Genomic DNA, 12,763 nt, shown 5'->3' with positions numbered 1-12,763 from the left:
TAGAATTTGACTGAGAAAATACTGTTAATACTGAAATAATGTTTAAGCCTTATCTGCAGTGGAAGCGACTGGTAGCAGGCTTAGTGATAACTTTGCATGACATTGAAAAAGTTTGTTTTTAAAACGTTTACTGGCATGTTATTCGTTTTGTGAGGTACTTTGGTGATAAATCATTTTGGGCATGATTTTTTTCCACATGGCTAACGTATTTTTCTGCATAGAAACCGTTATATCAGGTCTCCCACTGTTGTAATATGAGTGGGAGGGACCTTTTTTTAGCGCCTTGTTGCGCAGTTAAAATTCTGGCACAGTCTTCCTGCTTCTTCCTCCTTGATCCAGGACGTCTCTAGAGAGCTCAGGGGTCTTCAAAATTCGTTTTTGAGGGAGGTAATCAGTCACAGCAGACCTGTGACAGTGTGTTTGACTGTGATAAAAGCGTTAAATCTTAATTTGATATCCGTTTTTGGGTATTGAGGGGTTAATCATCCTTTTGCTAATGGGTGCAATCCTCTGCTAATTAATACATTTACCGTTAAGAATTGTTGACTATAACTAAATTAGTTTTCTTTGTTATTCAACTGTGTTTTTAAAAGCGCTGCAGCGTTTTTTATATTGCTTGTAAACTTATTGAAAGTAATTTCCAAGCTTGCTAGCTTCATTGCTAGTCTGTTTAAACATGTCTGATACAGAGGAATCTGCGTGTTCATTATGTTCAAAAGCCGATGTGGAGCCCAATAGAAATATGTGTACCAATTGTATTGATGTTACTTTGAATAAAAGTCAATCTGTACCGATAAAGAAATTATCACCAGACAACGAGGGGGAAGTTATGCCGTCTAACTCTCCTCACGTGTCAGTACCTTCGTCTCCCGCTCGGGAGGTGCGGGAGATTGAGGCGCCAAGTACATCAAGGCCCTTACAAATCACTTTACATGATATGGCTAATGTTATGAAAGAAGTATTATACAATATGCCCGAGTTAAGAGGCAAGCGCGATAGCTCTGGGTTAAGGACAGAGCGCGCCGATGACACGAGAGCCATGTCTGATACTGCGTCACATTTTGCAGAACATGAGGACGGAGAGCTTCAGGACGGAGAGCTTCATTCTGTCAATGACGGTTCTGATTCGGGGAGACCGGATTCAGAAATTTCAAATTTTAAATTTAAGCTTGAGAACCTCCGCGTGTTGCTAGGGGAGGTGTTAGCGGCTCTGAATGATTGTGACACGGTGGCAATCCCAGAGAAATTATGTAGGCTGGATAGATAATATGCGGTACCGGTGTGTACTGATGTTTTTCCTATACCAAAAAGGCTTACAGAAATTATTAGTAAGGAGTGGGATAGACCCGGTGTGCCTTTTTCCCCTCCTCCGATATTTAGAAAAATGTTCCCTATAGACGCTACCACACGAGACTTATGGCAGACGGTCCCTAAGGTGGAGGGAGCAGTTTCTACTTTAGCCAAGCGTACCACTATCCCGGTGGAGGATAGCTGTGCTTTCTCAGATCCAATGGATAAAAAATTAGAGGGTTACCTTAAGAAAATGTTTGTTCAACAAGGTTTTATATTACAGCCTCTTGCATGCATTGCGCCTGTCACTGCTGCAGCGGCATTCTGGTTTGAGTCTCTGGAAGAGGCGATTCGCACAGCACCATTGGATGAGACTTTGAGCAAAGTTAGAACGCTTAAGCTGGCTAATGCGTTTGTTTCGGATGCCGTAGTGCATTTAACCAAACTTACGGCTAAGAATTCCGGATTCGCCATACAGGCGCGCAGGGCGCTATGGCTTAAATCCTGGTCAGCAGATGTAACTTCTAAGTCTAAACTACTGAACATTCCTTTCAAAGGGCAGACCTTATTCGGGCCCGGCTTGAAGGAAATTATTGCTGACATTACGGGAGGTAAGGGCCACACCCTTCCTCAGGACAGGGCCAAATCAAAGGCCAAACAGTCTAATTTTCGTGCCTTTCGTAACTTCAAGGCAGGAGCAGCATCAACTTCCTCCGCTCCAAAACAGGAAGGAACTACTGCTCGTTACAGACAGGGTTGGAAAGGCAACCAGTCATGGAACAAGGGCAAGCAGGCCAGAAAACCTACTTCCGCCCCTAAGACAGCATGAAGACAGGGCCCCCTTTCCGGAGACGGATCTAGTGGGGGGCAGACTTTCTCTCTTCGCCCAGGCTTGGGCAAGAGATGTACAGGATCCCTGGACGTTGGAGATTATATCTCAGGGATACCTTCTGGATTTCAAAACTTCTCCTCCACAAGGGAGGTTTCATCTGTCAAGGTTATCAACAAACCTAGTAAAGAAAGAGGCATTTCTACAATGTGTACAAGACCTCTTAGTGATGGGAGTGATCCACCCAGTTCCGCAAACGGAACAAGGGCAGGGGTTTTACTCAAATCTGTTTGTGGTTCCCAAAAAAGAGGGAACCTTCAGACCAATCTTAGACTTAAAAATCTTAAACAAATTCCTAAGGGTTCCATCGTTCAAGATGGAAACCATTCGGACCATCCTACCCATGATCCAAGAGGGTCAATATATGACCACAGTGGACTTAAAGGATGCCTACCTTCACATACCGATTCACAAACATCATTATCGGTACCTAAGGTTTGCCTTAATCCAGGCGTCAACTTTCCAACTAGCCAAGTCTCACATGGACATAGTGGTGGCTTTTCTAAGATCTCACGGGTGGAAGGTGAACGTACAAAAGAGTTCACTTATCCCTTTCACTTTCCTGGGAACTCTGATAGATTCGGTGGACATGAAACTTTTTCTGACGGAGGTCAGGAAATCAAAAATTTTATCCATCTGCCGAGCTCTTCATTCCATTCCTCGCCCGTCAGTGGCTCAGTGTATGGAGGTAATCGGCTTAATGGTAGCGGCAATGGACATAGTTCCGTTTGCTCGCTTGCATCTCAGACCACTGCAACTTTGCATGCTCAAACAGTGGAATGGGGATTATGCAGCTTTATCTCCTCTGATACATCTGGACCAAGAGACCAGAGACTCTCTTCTTTGGTGGTTGTCACAGGATCATCTGTCCAAGGGAATGTGTTTCCGCAGGCCAGCGTGGGTCATAGTGACGACGGATGCCAGCCTATTGGGCTGGGGTGCAGTCTGGAATTCCCTGAAAGCACAGAGATTGTGGACTCAGGAGGAGACTCTCCTCCCAATAAATATTCTAGAACTGAGAGCGATATTCAACGCGCTTCAGGCGTGGCCTCAGCTGGCGTCGGCCAGATTCATAAGATTCCAGTCAAACAATATCACGACTGTAGCATATATCAATCATCAGGGGGGAACAAAGAGTTCTCTAGCGATGATAGAGGTTACCAAAATAATTCAATGGGCAGAGACTCACTCTTGCCATCTCTCAGCAATCTATATCCCAGGAGTGGAGAACTGGGAAGCAGATTTTCTAAGTCGTCAGACTTTTTATCCAGGTGAGTGGGCGCTCCATCCGGAGGTGTTTGCTCAATTGATTCAGCAATGGGGCACACCAGAATTGGATCTGATGGCGTCTTGTCAGAATGCCAAACTTCCTCGATGCGGGTCCAGGTCAAGGGATCCTCAGGCAGTACTGATAGATGCTCTAGCAGTAACCCTGGTCGTTCAACCTGGCTTATGTGTTTCCACCATTTCCTCTCCTTCCTCGTTTGATTGCCAGAATCAAACAGGAGAGAGCTTCTGTGATTTTGATAGCACCTGCGTGGCTACGCAGGACTTGGTATGCAGACCTGGTGGACATGTCATCTCTTCCACCATGGTCTCTGCCACTGAGACAGGACCTTCTGATTCAAGGTCCGTTCCAGCATCCAAATCTAGTTTCTCTGCGACTGACTGCTTGGAGATTGAACGCTTGATCTTCTCCAAGCGGAGGTTCTCTGAGTCGGTCATAGATACCTTGATTCAGGCTCGAAAGCCTGTCACCAGGAAAATTTATCACAAGATATGGCGTAAATATCTTTATTGGTGCGAATCCAAAGGCTACTCATGGAGTAAGATCAGGATTCCTAGGATTTTGTCCTTTCTCCAAGAAGGATTGGAGAAGGGGCTATCAGCTAGTTCCTTAAAGGGACAGATATCTGCTTTATCAATTCTACTGCACAAACGTCTGGCAGATGTTCCAGACGTTCAGTCGTTCTGTCAGGCTTTAGTTAGAATCAAGCCTGTGTTTAAACCTGTTGCTCCGCCATGGAGTTTGAATTTAGTTCTTAAGGTTCTTCAAGGGGTTCCGTTTGAACCTATGCATTCCATAGATATTAAGCTTCTATCTTGGAAAGTTCTGTTTTTAGTTGCTATCCCTTCAGCTCGAAGAGTTTCTGAACTATCTGCATTGCAATGCGACTCGCCTTATCTTGTTTTCCATGCAATAAGGTGGTTTTGCGTACCAAAGCTGGATTCCTTCCTAAGGTTGTTACTAATAAGAATATTAATCAGGAAATTGTTGTTCCTTCTCTGTGTCCTAATCCTTCCTCCAAGAAGGAGCGTCTATTGCACAACTGGGACGTGGTTCGTGTTTTAAAGTTTTACTTGTAAGCGACCAAAGATTTCCGTCAAACATCTTCTTTGTTTGTTGTCTATTCTGGAAAACGTAGAGGTCAAAAAGCTACGGCTACCTCTCTTGCCTTTTGGCTGAAAAGCATCATCCGTTTGGCATACGAGACTGCTGGACAGCAGCCTCCTGAAAGAATTACAGCTCACTCTACTAGAGCGGTGGCTTCCACATGGGCTTTTAAAAATTATGCTTCTGTTGAACAGATTTGTAAGGCTGCGACTTGGTCTTCGCTTCATACCTTTTCCAAATTTTACAAATTTGATACCTTTGCTTCTTCGGTGGCTATTTTTGGGAAAAAGGTTCTTCAAGCAGTGGTGCTTCTGTTTAACCATCTGTCTTGTCCCTCCCGTTCATCCGTGTCCTGTAGCTTTGGTATTGTATCCCACAAGTAAAGGATGAATCCGTGGACTCGTCTTACCTTTATAGAAGAAAAGTAAATTTATGCTTACCTGATAAATTAATTTCTGCTATGGTAAGACGAGTCCACGGCCCGCCCTGTCATTTTAAGACAGATTATATTTTTTTGATTTACACTTCAGTCACCTCTGCACCTTGTAGTTTCTCCTTTTCCTTCCTGTACATTCGGTCGAATGACTGGGGGGGTGGAGCTAAGGGAGGAGCTATGTAGACAGCTCTGCTGTGGTGCTCTTTGCCACTTCCTGTTAGCAGGAGGATAATATCCCACAAGTAAAGAATGAATCTGTGAACTCGTCTTACCATAGAAGAAATTAATTTATCAGGTAAGCATAAATTTACTTTTTTTTTGTTTGTTTTGTTTTTTTATAACAATTCAAAAGAAAATGGGCTAGCAAAACACTTGCATACAGGTGGGTTGATTTGCATGCATCTCATACCAATTTCTCCCTGAGAGAAGGGAGAGAAAAGAAGGGGAGGGGAGAAAAGGGAGGGAAAGGAAAGACGGGAGAAAGAGAGAGAGAAGAAAAGGGGGGGAGGGAAAGAAAGGAGTGAAAGAAGGGAGCAAGGGAGGGAGTTGAGGGAAAGAAGGGAGAGAAAGAAGGGAGGGAGGGAAAGAAATAAGGAAGTCAGTTTAGGGAGGGAGGGAGAAAGGGAAAGAAGAGAGAGAGGAAGGGAGGGAAAGAAGAATACACTTTGAAACAAGCACTGCCCTTCACATGCAACAACATACAGTAATTACCATTATTCAAGCAATGAAACTTTTTAAGTGTCCATTTACTATTTACTCTGTGGGTTCATGAATGCAGAGAAAGCTAGCTATTAGTAGCTAACATACATTAGCGCTGAGAGTTTATGATTAGACATCACAAGCTGATCTAAGCAGTGCACAGACACATCCAGTCTGTTAGTTACTAAGACCTGCAATATGCACTGCGCTCGCAGACCCACCACAGCTGACAAAGGGGAGGCAGCATATCGGCACCAGGTCTTCTCCTCCAACCTCACCTTGTAAGCATATCCCCGGGAAAGTTTCTCACCAAGAACTCTTCGACTGCAAAAATGCCCGGCGGCTCAAATGAAGCAATGGTTTAAAAAAGCAATGCCTGTGAAGAGCGACCTTAATCAGCGCACGTGCCTTGTCTTCTCTGTAAAAGCCTGCACTTTATTGCTCACTGTACAGTGTGCTGGCTTTTAGAGAGTCGATAGGGCGCCCACCCCCAAAAAAAAAAATCTGCCGCCCTAGGCAACAGGCCTTATTGGCCTAGGCCATAATTCACCCCTGCTATTACTTAAATAAACTTAATTCAAAATTATATAAATATAGCTAAATAAGTTAGGCAGAAGTCGTTGGATGGAAACCTCCAAACTCAGTTATTATTGTGCATCCTTCGTTTGTTAGAACATAATTTTTTTGTACTTGCACACTTACCTTAATCATATTGGATGCCATATAAATACATACTTGCTTAATTTCAGGTGGCAGCTGGACTTTATCGAAAGGCTCTCCGATGCTTAACATCAGCTGTTAAGAAGGCTACAGAAGAAGAGCAGTCTCTTTCAGCAGACAGCATTGACATCAATGGGGTCGTAAAGTCATATATGACTTTGGTGGATTTTTGTGATGCACATCTTAGAAAAATGAACTCGACAGGTAAATTTAGATGAAGTGTTGCTACCTACTGTTACCTTTTTTCCTCTTTTCCTCGTATTTCTGCTACAACATCATTTGGGGTATAAAGTTCCACTCTCACTTGAAATAGGATAAATAATTCTTTAGGCCTCATGTTAGGTTCTAACTATTTGGAGTGTGTTAGTTTTATGATTTTATCTTCTCTCCAGTCAGAAAAGTTGTCTTTTACAAGGGCCAGAGCTATCCAGCAATGTGCACAATGTACATTATAGCAGCTTCTGTTCAGCAATTGAGGCATTAGAGAATGCACTGCGGGATTCAATAAGATGAGTGCTTGGTATATAGAGGAAAACTTACTTTATACCCTAGGGCTGCCTATCCACACTTCAGCCACTTTCATGTGTCCTGGAGAATTACACTCTCTCAGATATGAATCTATAATGGCAATATAGATATATAATATATGTGTGGCTCAGTTCTGCTCTTCAGCTATTTTCCAATTGTGAAATAGCACTACAAATCCTCATTTCAAAAAGAACAGGAAAGTCAAAAATAAACTTTCATGGTAAAGCTATAGCATGCAGTTTTTAAGTAACTTTTCACTTTATTCCTTTTATCAAATTTCCTTCCTTCTTAAAAAGCCTACTTGTGTAAACAGGTGCAACAAAGCATTACTAGGTGGCTGTACGCATATTCCTCTTCTCATTGGCTCATCAGTGTTGCACTGGAACTCACTTTAACTGTGTTTGACACCTATGCAAAAGTTAAACAAACAGAACATTTTATTATTACACTGTTGCTAACACATTGAGCGTAATGTTTCTCATGTTACTCATACCTGAAAGTCCTACCATGATCCAAAAATTGCATTAAATTTAGTGTGTCCACTTTTGAAGATACATTCTTTCTTAAAGGGACATAAAACCCCAAATAATTATTTAATGATTTAGATAGAACATACAATTTTTTAACAACTTTCCAATTTACTTTTATTAAATTATCTTTGTTTTCTTGTTATCCTTTGTTGAAAAGCAGGGTGGTAAATTCAGGCGTGTGCATGTGTCTGAATCACTATACAGCAGCAGTTTTGCAACAATGTTATACATTAGCAAGAGCACTAGATGGCAGCACTCTCTTCAACAAAGATAATAGAAGTTAAAGGGACACTGAACCCAAATCTTTTCTTTCATGATTCAGATAGAGCATGCAATTTTAAGCAACTTTCTAATTTACTTCTATTATCAATTTTAATTCGTTGTCTTGCTATCTTTATTTGAAAAAGAAGGCATCTCAGCTAAGGAGCCAACAAATGTTTGCTTCAGTACCATGGACAGCACTTGTTTATTGGTGCTGACCAATCAGCAACGACAACCCAGGTTGTTCACCAAAAATGGGCCGGCATCTAAACTTACATTCTTGCTTTTCAAATAAACATACCAAGAGAATGAAGAAAATTTGATAAAAGGAGTAAATTAGAAAGTTGCTTAAAAATGCATGCTCTATGTGAATCACAAAAGAATTTTTTTGAGTACAGTGTCCCTTTAAAGGTACAGTCAACACCAGAATTATTGTTGTTTTAAAAGATAGATAATCCCTTAATTACCCATTCCCCAGTTTTTCATAACCAACAGTTATAATAATACACTTTTTACCTCTGTAATTACCTTGTATCTAAGCCTCTGCAGGCTGCCCCTTACTTCAGTTCTTTTGACAGACATGCATTTTAGCCAATCAGTGCTCACTCCTCAGTTAACTCACGTGCATGAGCTCAATGTTATCTATATGAAACACATGGACTAACACCCTTTAGTGGTGAAAAACTGTCAAATGCAGAGGGGGCCTTCATGGTCTAAGAAATTAGCCATATGAACCTCCTAGGTTTAGATGTCAACTAAGAATACCAAGAGAACAAAGCAAAATTGGTGATAAAAGTAAATTGGAAAGTTGTTTAAAATTACATGCCCTATTTAAATCATGAAAGTTTTTTTTTGGACTTGACTGTCCCTTTATTTGGAAACTTTTTTACAATTGTATTCTCTATCTGAATCATGAAAGGAAAAAAATGGGTTTCATGTCCCTTAAAACTACAATCACTTGACAGAACAAAATTATTTTTATTTCTCTAAATTGTTACTAAGCAAAATGTTTCTCCCATTTTATTGAGGTACCAATTTGTTCTTAAAGGGACAGTCAAGTCCAAAAAAACTTTCATGATTTAAATAGGGAATGTAATCTTAAACAACTTTTCAATTTACTTTTATCACCAATTTTGCTTTGTTCTCTTGGTATTCTTAGTTGAAAATTAATTCTAGGAGGTTCATATGCTAATTTCTTAGACCTTGAAGACTGCCTCTAATCTGAATGCATTTTGACCACTAGAGGGCATTAGTTCTTGTGTTTCATATAGATAACATTGCGCTCATGCACGTGAAGTTACCCTGGAGTGAGCACTGATTGGCTAAAATGCAAGTCTGTCAGAAGAACTGAAATAAGGGGGCAGTTTGCAGAGGCTTATATACAAGATAATCACAGAGGTAAAAAGTGTATTTCTATAACAGTGTTGGTTATGCAAAACTAGGGAATGGGTAATAAAGGGATTATCTTTCTTTTTAACCCTTTAAGGACACAGCTTTCAGTTTGCTCAATTGTTTTATGACGGAAAAAGTCCGTCATATGTCTTAAGAGGTTAAACAACACAAATTATGGTGTTGACTGTTCCTTTAAGTGTTTGTGCTCATTTAAAAATAAATTTAGAGCAATCTTCCAATAGTTTTCAAAATGGAATCTTTTTTTCAAAACCTACCCAATGTTTATTTATATAGTCTTATCAAAGTTAATATTAGACTGATAATTAAAAGAGGATTATGATTACATTTCTTATATAGTTTTTTTCAATGGAGGAAAAATTGGCTCTATTATGTGAACTTGCCACTGTCACTGAGAGCACCACTTGACTTTGTCCAGACAAAATTAATTGATGGTTAGAGACTTTGGGCTAGATTACAAGTTGATCGCATATTTTCGCTTCCGTGAACCCGTAATCGCCACACAGTTTTATATCGCTCCCTTGCAATCGCATCCCTGCGCTCAAAAGCGCACATGGTCACGGATGATTTTTCCCCCCCTAGACTTGAATGGAGCCTCGTTTTTGTGCCGACAGCTCGTGTAACCCTGATCACAACAACACAGCAATATGTATGTATATGAATGTATACATATATATTTGTGTTTATATGTGTATATTTGTATGTATATACATATAAACACATAAATATATATGTATACAATATATATTTGAAGAGATATATATGTTAGTAAAGTTTCAAAGTATCCCTATGTAAAAGCACACTCAGCGTTTGGGGGGGGGTTCTAACACCTGACATCTCCTAACTTTGACACCTTATAATGTCTTTGTGCAATATTATTATTTAAATAATTTTTATTAGACAGTGCTTATATGAGTGTTACTATACTGTACATTGTATTTCTCCAACATAGGTGTGTCCGGTCCACGGCGTCATCCTTACTTGTGGGATATTCTCTTCCCCAACAGGAAATGGCAAAGAGCCCAGCAAAGCTGGTCACATGATCCCTCCTAGGCTCCGCCTACCCCAGTCATTCTCTTTGCCGTTGTACAGGCAACATCTCCACGGAGATGGCTTAGAGTTTTTTAGTGTTTAACTGTAGTTTTTCATTATTCAATCAAGAGTTTGTTATTTTCAAATAGTGCTGGTACGTACTATTTACTCAGAAACAGAAAAGAGATGAAGAGTTCTGTTTGTATGAGGAAAATGATTTTAGCAACCGTAACTAAAATCCATGGCTGTTCCACACAGGACTGTTGAGAGCAATTAACTTCAGTTGGGGGAACAGTTTGCAGTCTCTTGCTGCTTGAGGTATGACACATTCTAACAAGACGATGTAATGCTGGAAGCTGTCATTTTCCCTATGGGATCCGGTAAGCCATGTTTATTACGATTGTAAATAAGGGCTTCACAAGGGCTTATTTAAACTGTAGACTTTTTTTGGGCTAAATCGATTGATATTAACACTTATTTAGCCTTGAGGAATCATTTATTCTGGGTATTTTGATTTAATAATATCGGCAGGCACTGTTTTAGACACCTTATTCTTTAGGGGCTTTCCCAAAGCATAGGCAGAGTCTCATTTTCGCGCCGGTGTTGCGCACTTGTTTTTGAGAGGCATGGCATGCAGTCGCATGTGAGAGGAGCTCTGATACTTATAAAAGACTTCTGAAGGCGTCATTTGGTATCGTATTCCCCTTTGGGGTTTGGTTGGGTCTCAGCAAAGCAGATACCAGGGACTGTAAAGGGGTTTAAAGCTTAAAACGGCTCCGGTTCCGTTATTTTAAGGGTTAAAGCTTCCAAAATTGGTGTGCAATATTTTCAAGGCTTTAAGACGCTGTGGTGAAAATTTGGTGAATTTTGAACAATTCCTTCATGTTTTTTCGCAATTGCAGTAATAAAGTGTGTTCAGTTTAAAATTTAAAGTGACAGTAACGGTTTTATTTTAAAACGTTTTTTGTACTTTCTGATCAAGTTTATGCCTGTTTAACATGTCTGAACTACCAGATAGACTGTGTTCTGAATGTGGGGAAGCCAGAATTCCTATTCATTTAAATAAATGTGATTTATGTGATAATGACAATGATGCCCAAGATGATTCCTCAAGTGAGGGGAGTAAGCATGGTACTGCATCATTCCCTCCTTCGTCTACACGAGTCTTGCCCACTCAGGAGGCCCCTAGTACATCTAGCGCGCCAATACTCCTTACTATGCAACAATTAACGGCTGTAATGGATAATTCTGTCAAAAACATTTTAGCCAAAATGAACCCTTGTCAGCGTAAGCGTGGCTGCTCTGTTTTAGTTACTGAAGAGCATGACGACGCTGATATTAATATCTCTGAAGGGCCCCTAACCCAATCTGAGGGGGCCAGGGAGGTTTTGTCTGAGGGAGAAATTACTGATTTAGGGAACATTTCTCAGCAGGCTGAATCTGATGTGATTACATTTAAATTTAAATTGGAACATCTCCGCATTTTGCTTAAGGAGGTATTATCCACTCTGGATGATTGTGAAAATTTAGTCATCCCAGAGAAACTATGTAAAATGGACAAGTTCCTAGAGGTGCCGGGGCTCCCAGAAGCTTTTCCTATACCCAAGCGGGGTGGCGGACATTGTTAATAAAGAATGGGAAAGGCCCGGTATTCCTTTCGTCCCTCCCCCCATATTTAAAAAATTGTTTCCTATGGTCGACCCCAGAAAGGACTTATGGCAGTCAGTCCCCAAGGTCGAGGGAGCGGTTTCTACTTTAAACAAACGCACCACTATTCCCATAGAGGATAGTTGTGCTTTCAAAGATCCTATGGATAAAAAATTAGAAGGTTTGCTTAAAAAGATGTTTGTTCAGCAGGGTTACCTTCTACAACCCATTTCATGCATTGTCCCTGTCACTACAGCCGCATATTTCTGGTTTGATGAACTGCTTAAGGTGCTCGATAGTGACTCTCCTCCTTATGAGGAGATTATGGACAGAATCAATGCTCTCAAATTGGCTAATTCTTTCACTCTAGACGCCTCTTTGCAATTGGCTAAGTTAGCGGCTAAGAACTCTGGGTTTGCTATTGTGGCGCGCAGAGCGCTTTGGTTGAAATCTTGGTCGGCTGATGCGTCTTCCAAGAACAAGCTACTTAACATTCCTTTCAAGGGGAAAACGCTGTTTGGTCCTGACTTGAAAGAGATTATCTCTGATATCACTGGGGTAAGGGCCACGCCCTTCCTCAGGATCGGCCCTTCAAGGCAAAAAATAGACCTAATTTTCGTCCCTTTCGTAAAAACGGACCAGCCCAAGGTGCTACGTCCTCTAAGCAAGAGGGTAATACTTCTCAGGCCAAGCCAGCTTGGAGACCAATGCAAGGCTGGAACAAGGGAAAGCAGGCCAAGAAACCTGCCACTGCTACCAAGACAGCATGAAATATTGGCCCCCGATCCGGGACCGGATCTGGTGGGGGGCAGACTCTCTCTCTTCGCTCAGGCTTGGGCAAGAGATGTTCTGGATCCTTGGGCGCTAGAAATAGTCTCCCAGGGTTATCTTCTGGAATTCAAGGGACTTCCCCCAAAGGGGAGGTT

The 12,763-nt window shown here is 41.2% G+C and overlaps 1 protein-coding gene across 1 annotated transcript in view; it reads left to right on the top strand.

Moving 5' to 3' along the window:
* The window catches only part of PRKDC (protein kinase, DNA-activated, catalytic subunit), a 2,064,551-nt gene that overhangs the window by 1,705,264 nt on the left and 346,524 nt on the right, over positions 1 to 12,763 (top strand). The window contains 1 exon segment of the mRNA XM_053715028.1: positions 6,459 to 6,633. Within this exon segment, the coding sequence (XP_053571003.1) occupies positions 6,459 to 6,633 (175 nt within the window).

The sequence above is a fragment of the Bombina bombina genome, chromosome 5 (genome assembly GCF_027579735.1).
Source record: "Bombina bombina isolate aBomBom1 chromosome 5, aBomBom1.pri, whole genome shotgun sequence".
In the NCBI taxonomy this organism is placed as follows: Eukaryota; Metazoa; Chordata; class Amphibia; order Anura; family Bombinatoridae; genus Bombina; species Bombina bombina.
Note: the sequence above shows the minus strand (reverse complement) of the source record. Positions and strands in the feature narration are given on the sequence as shown.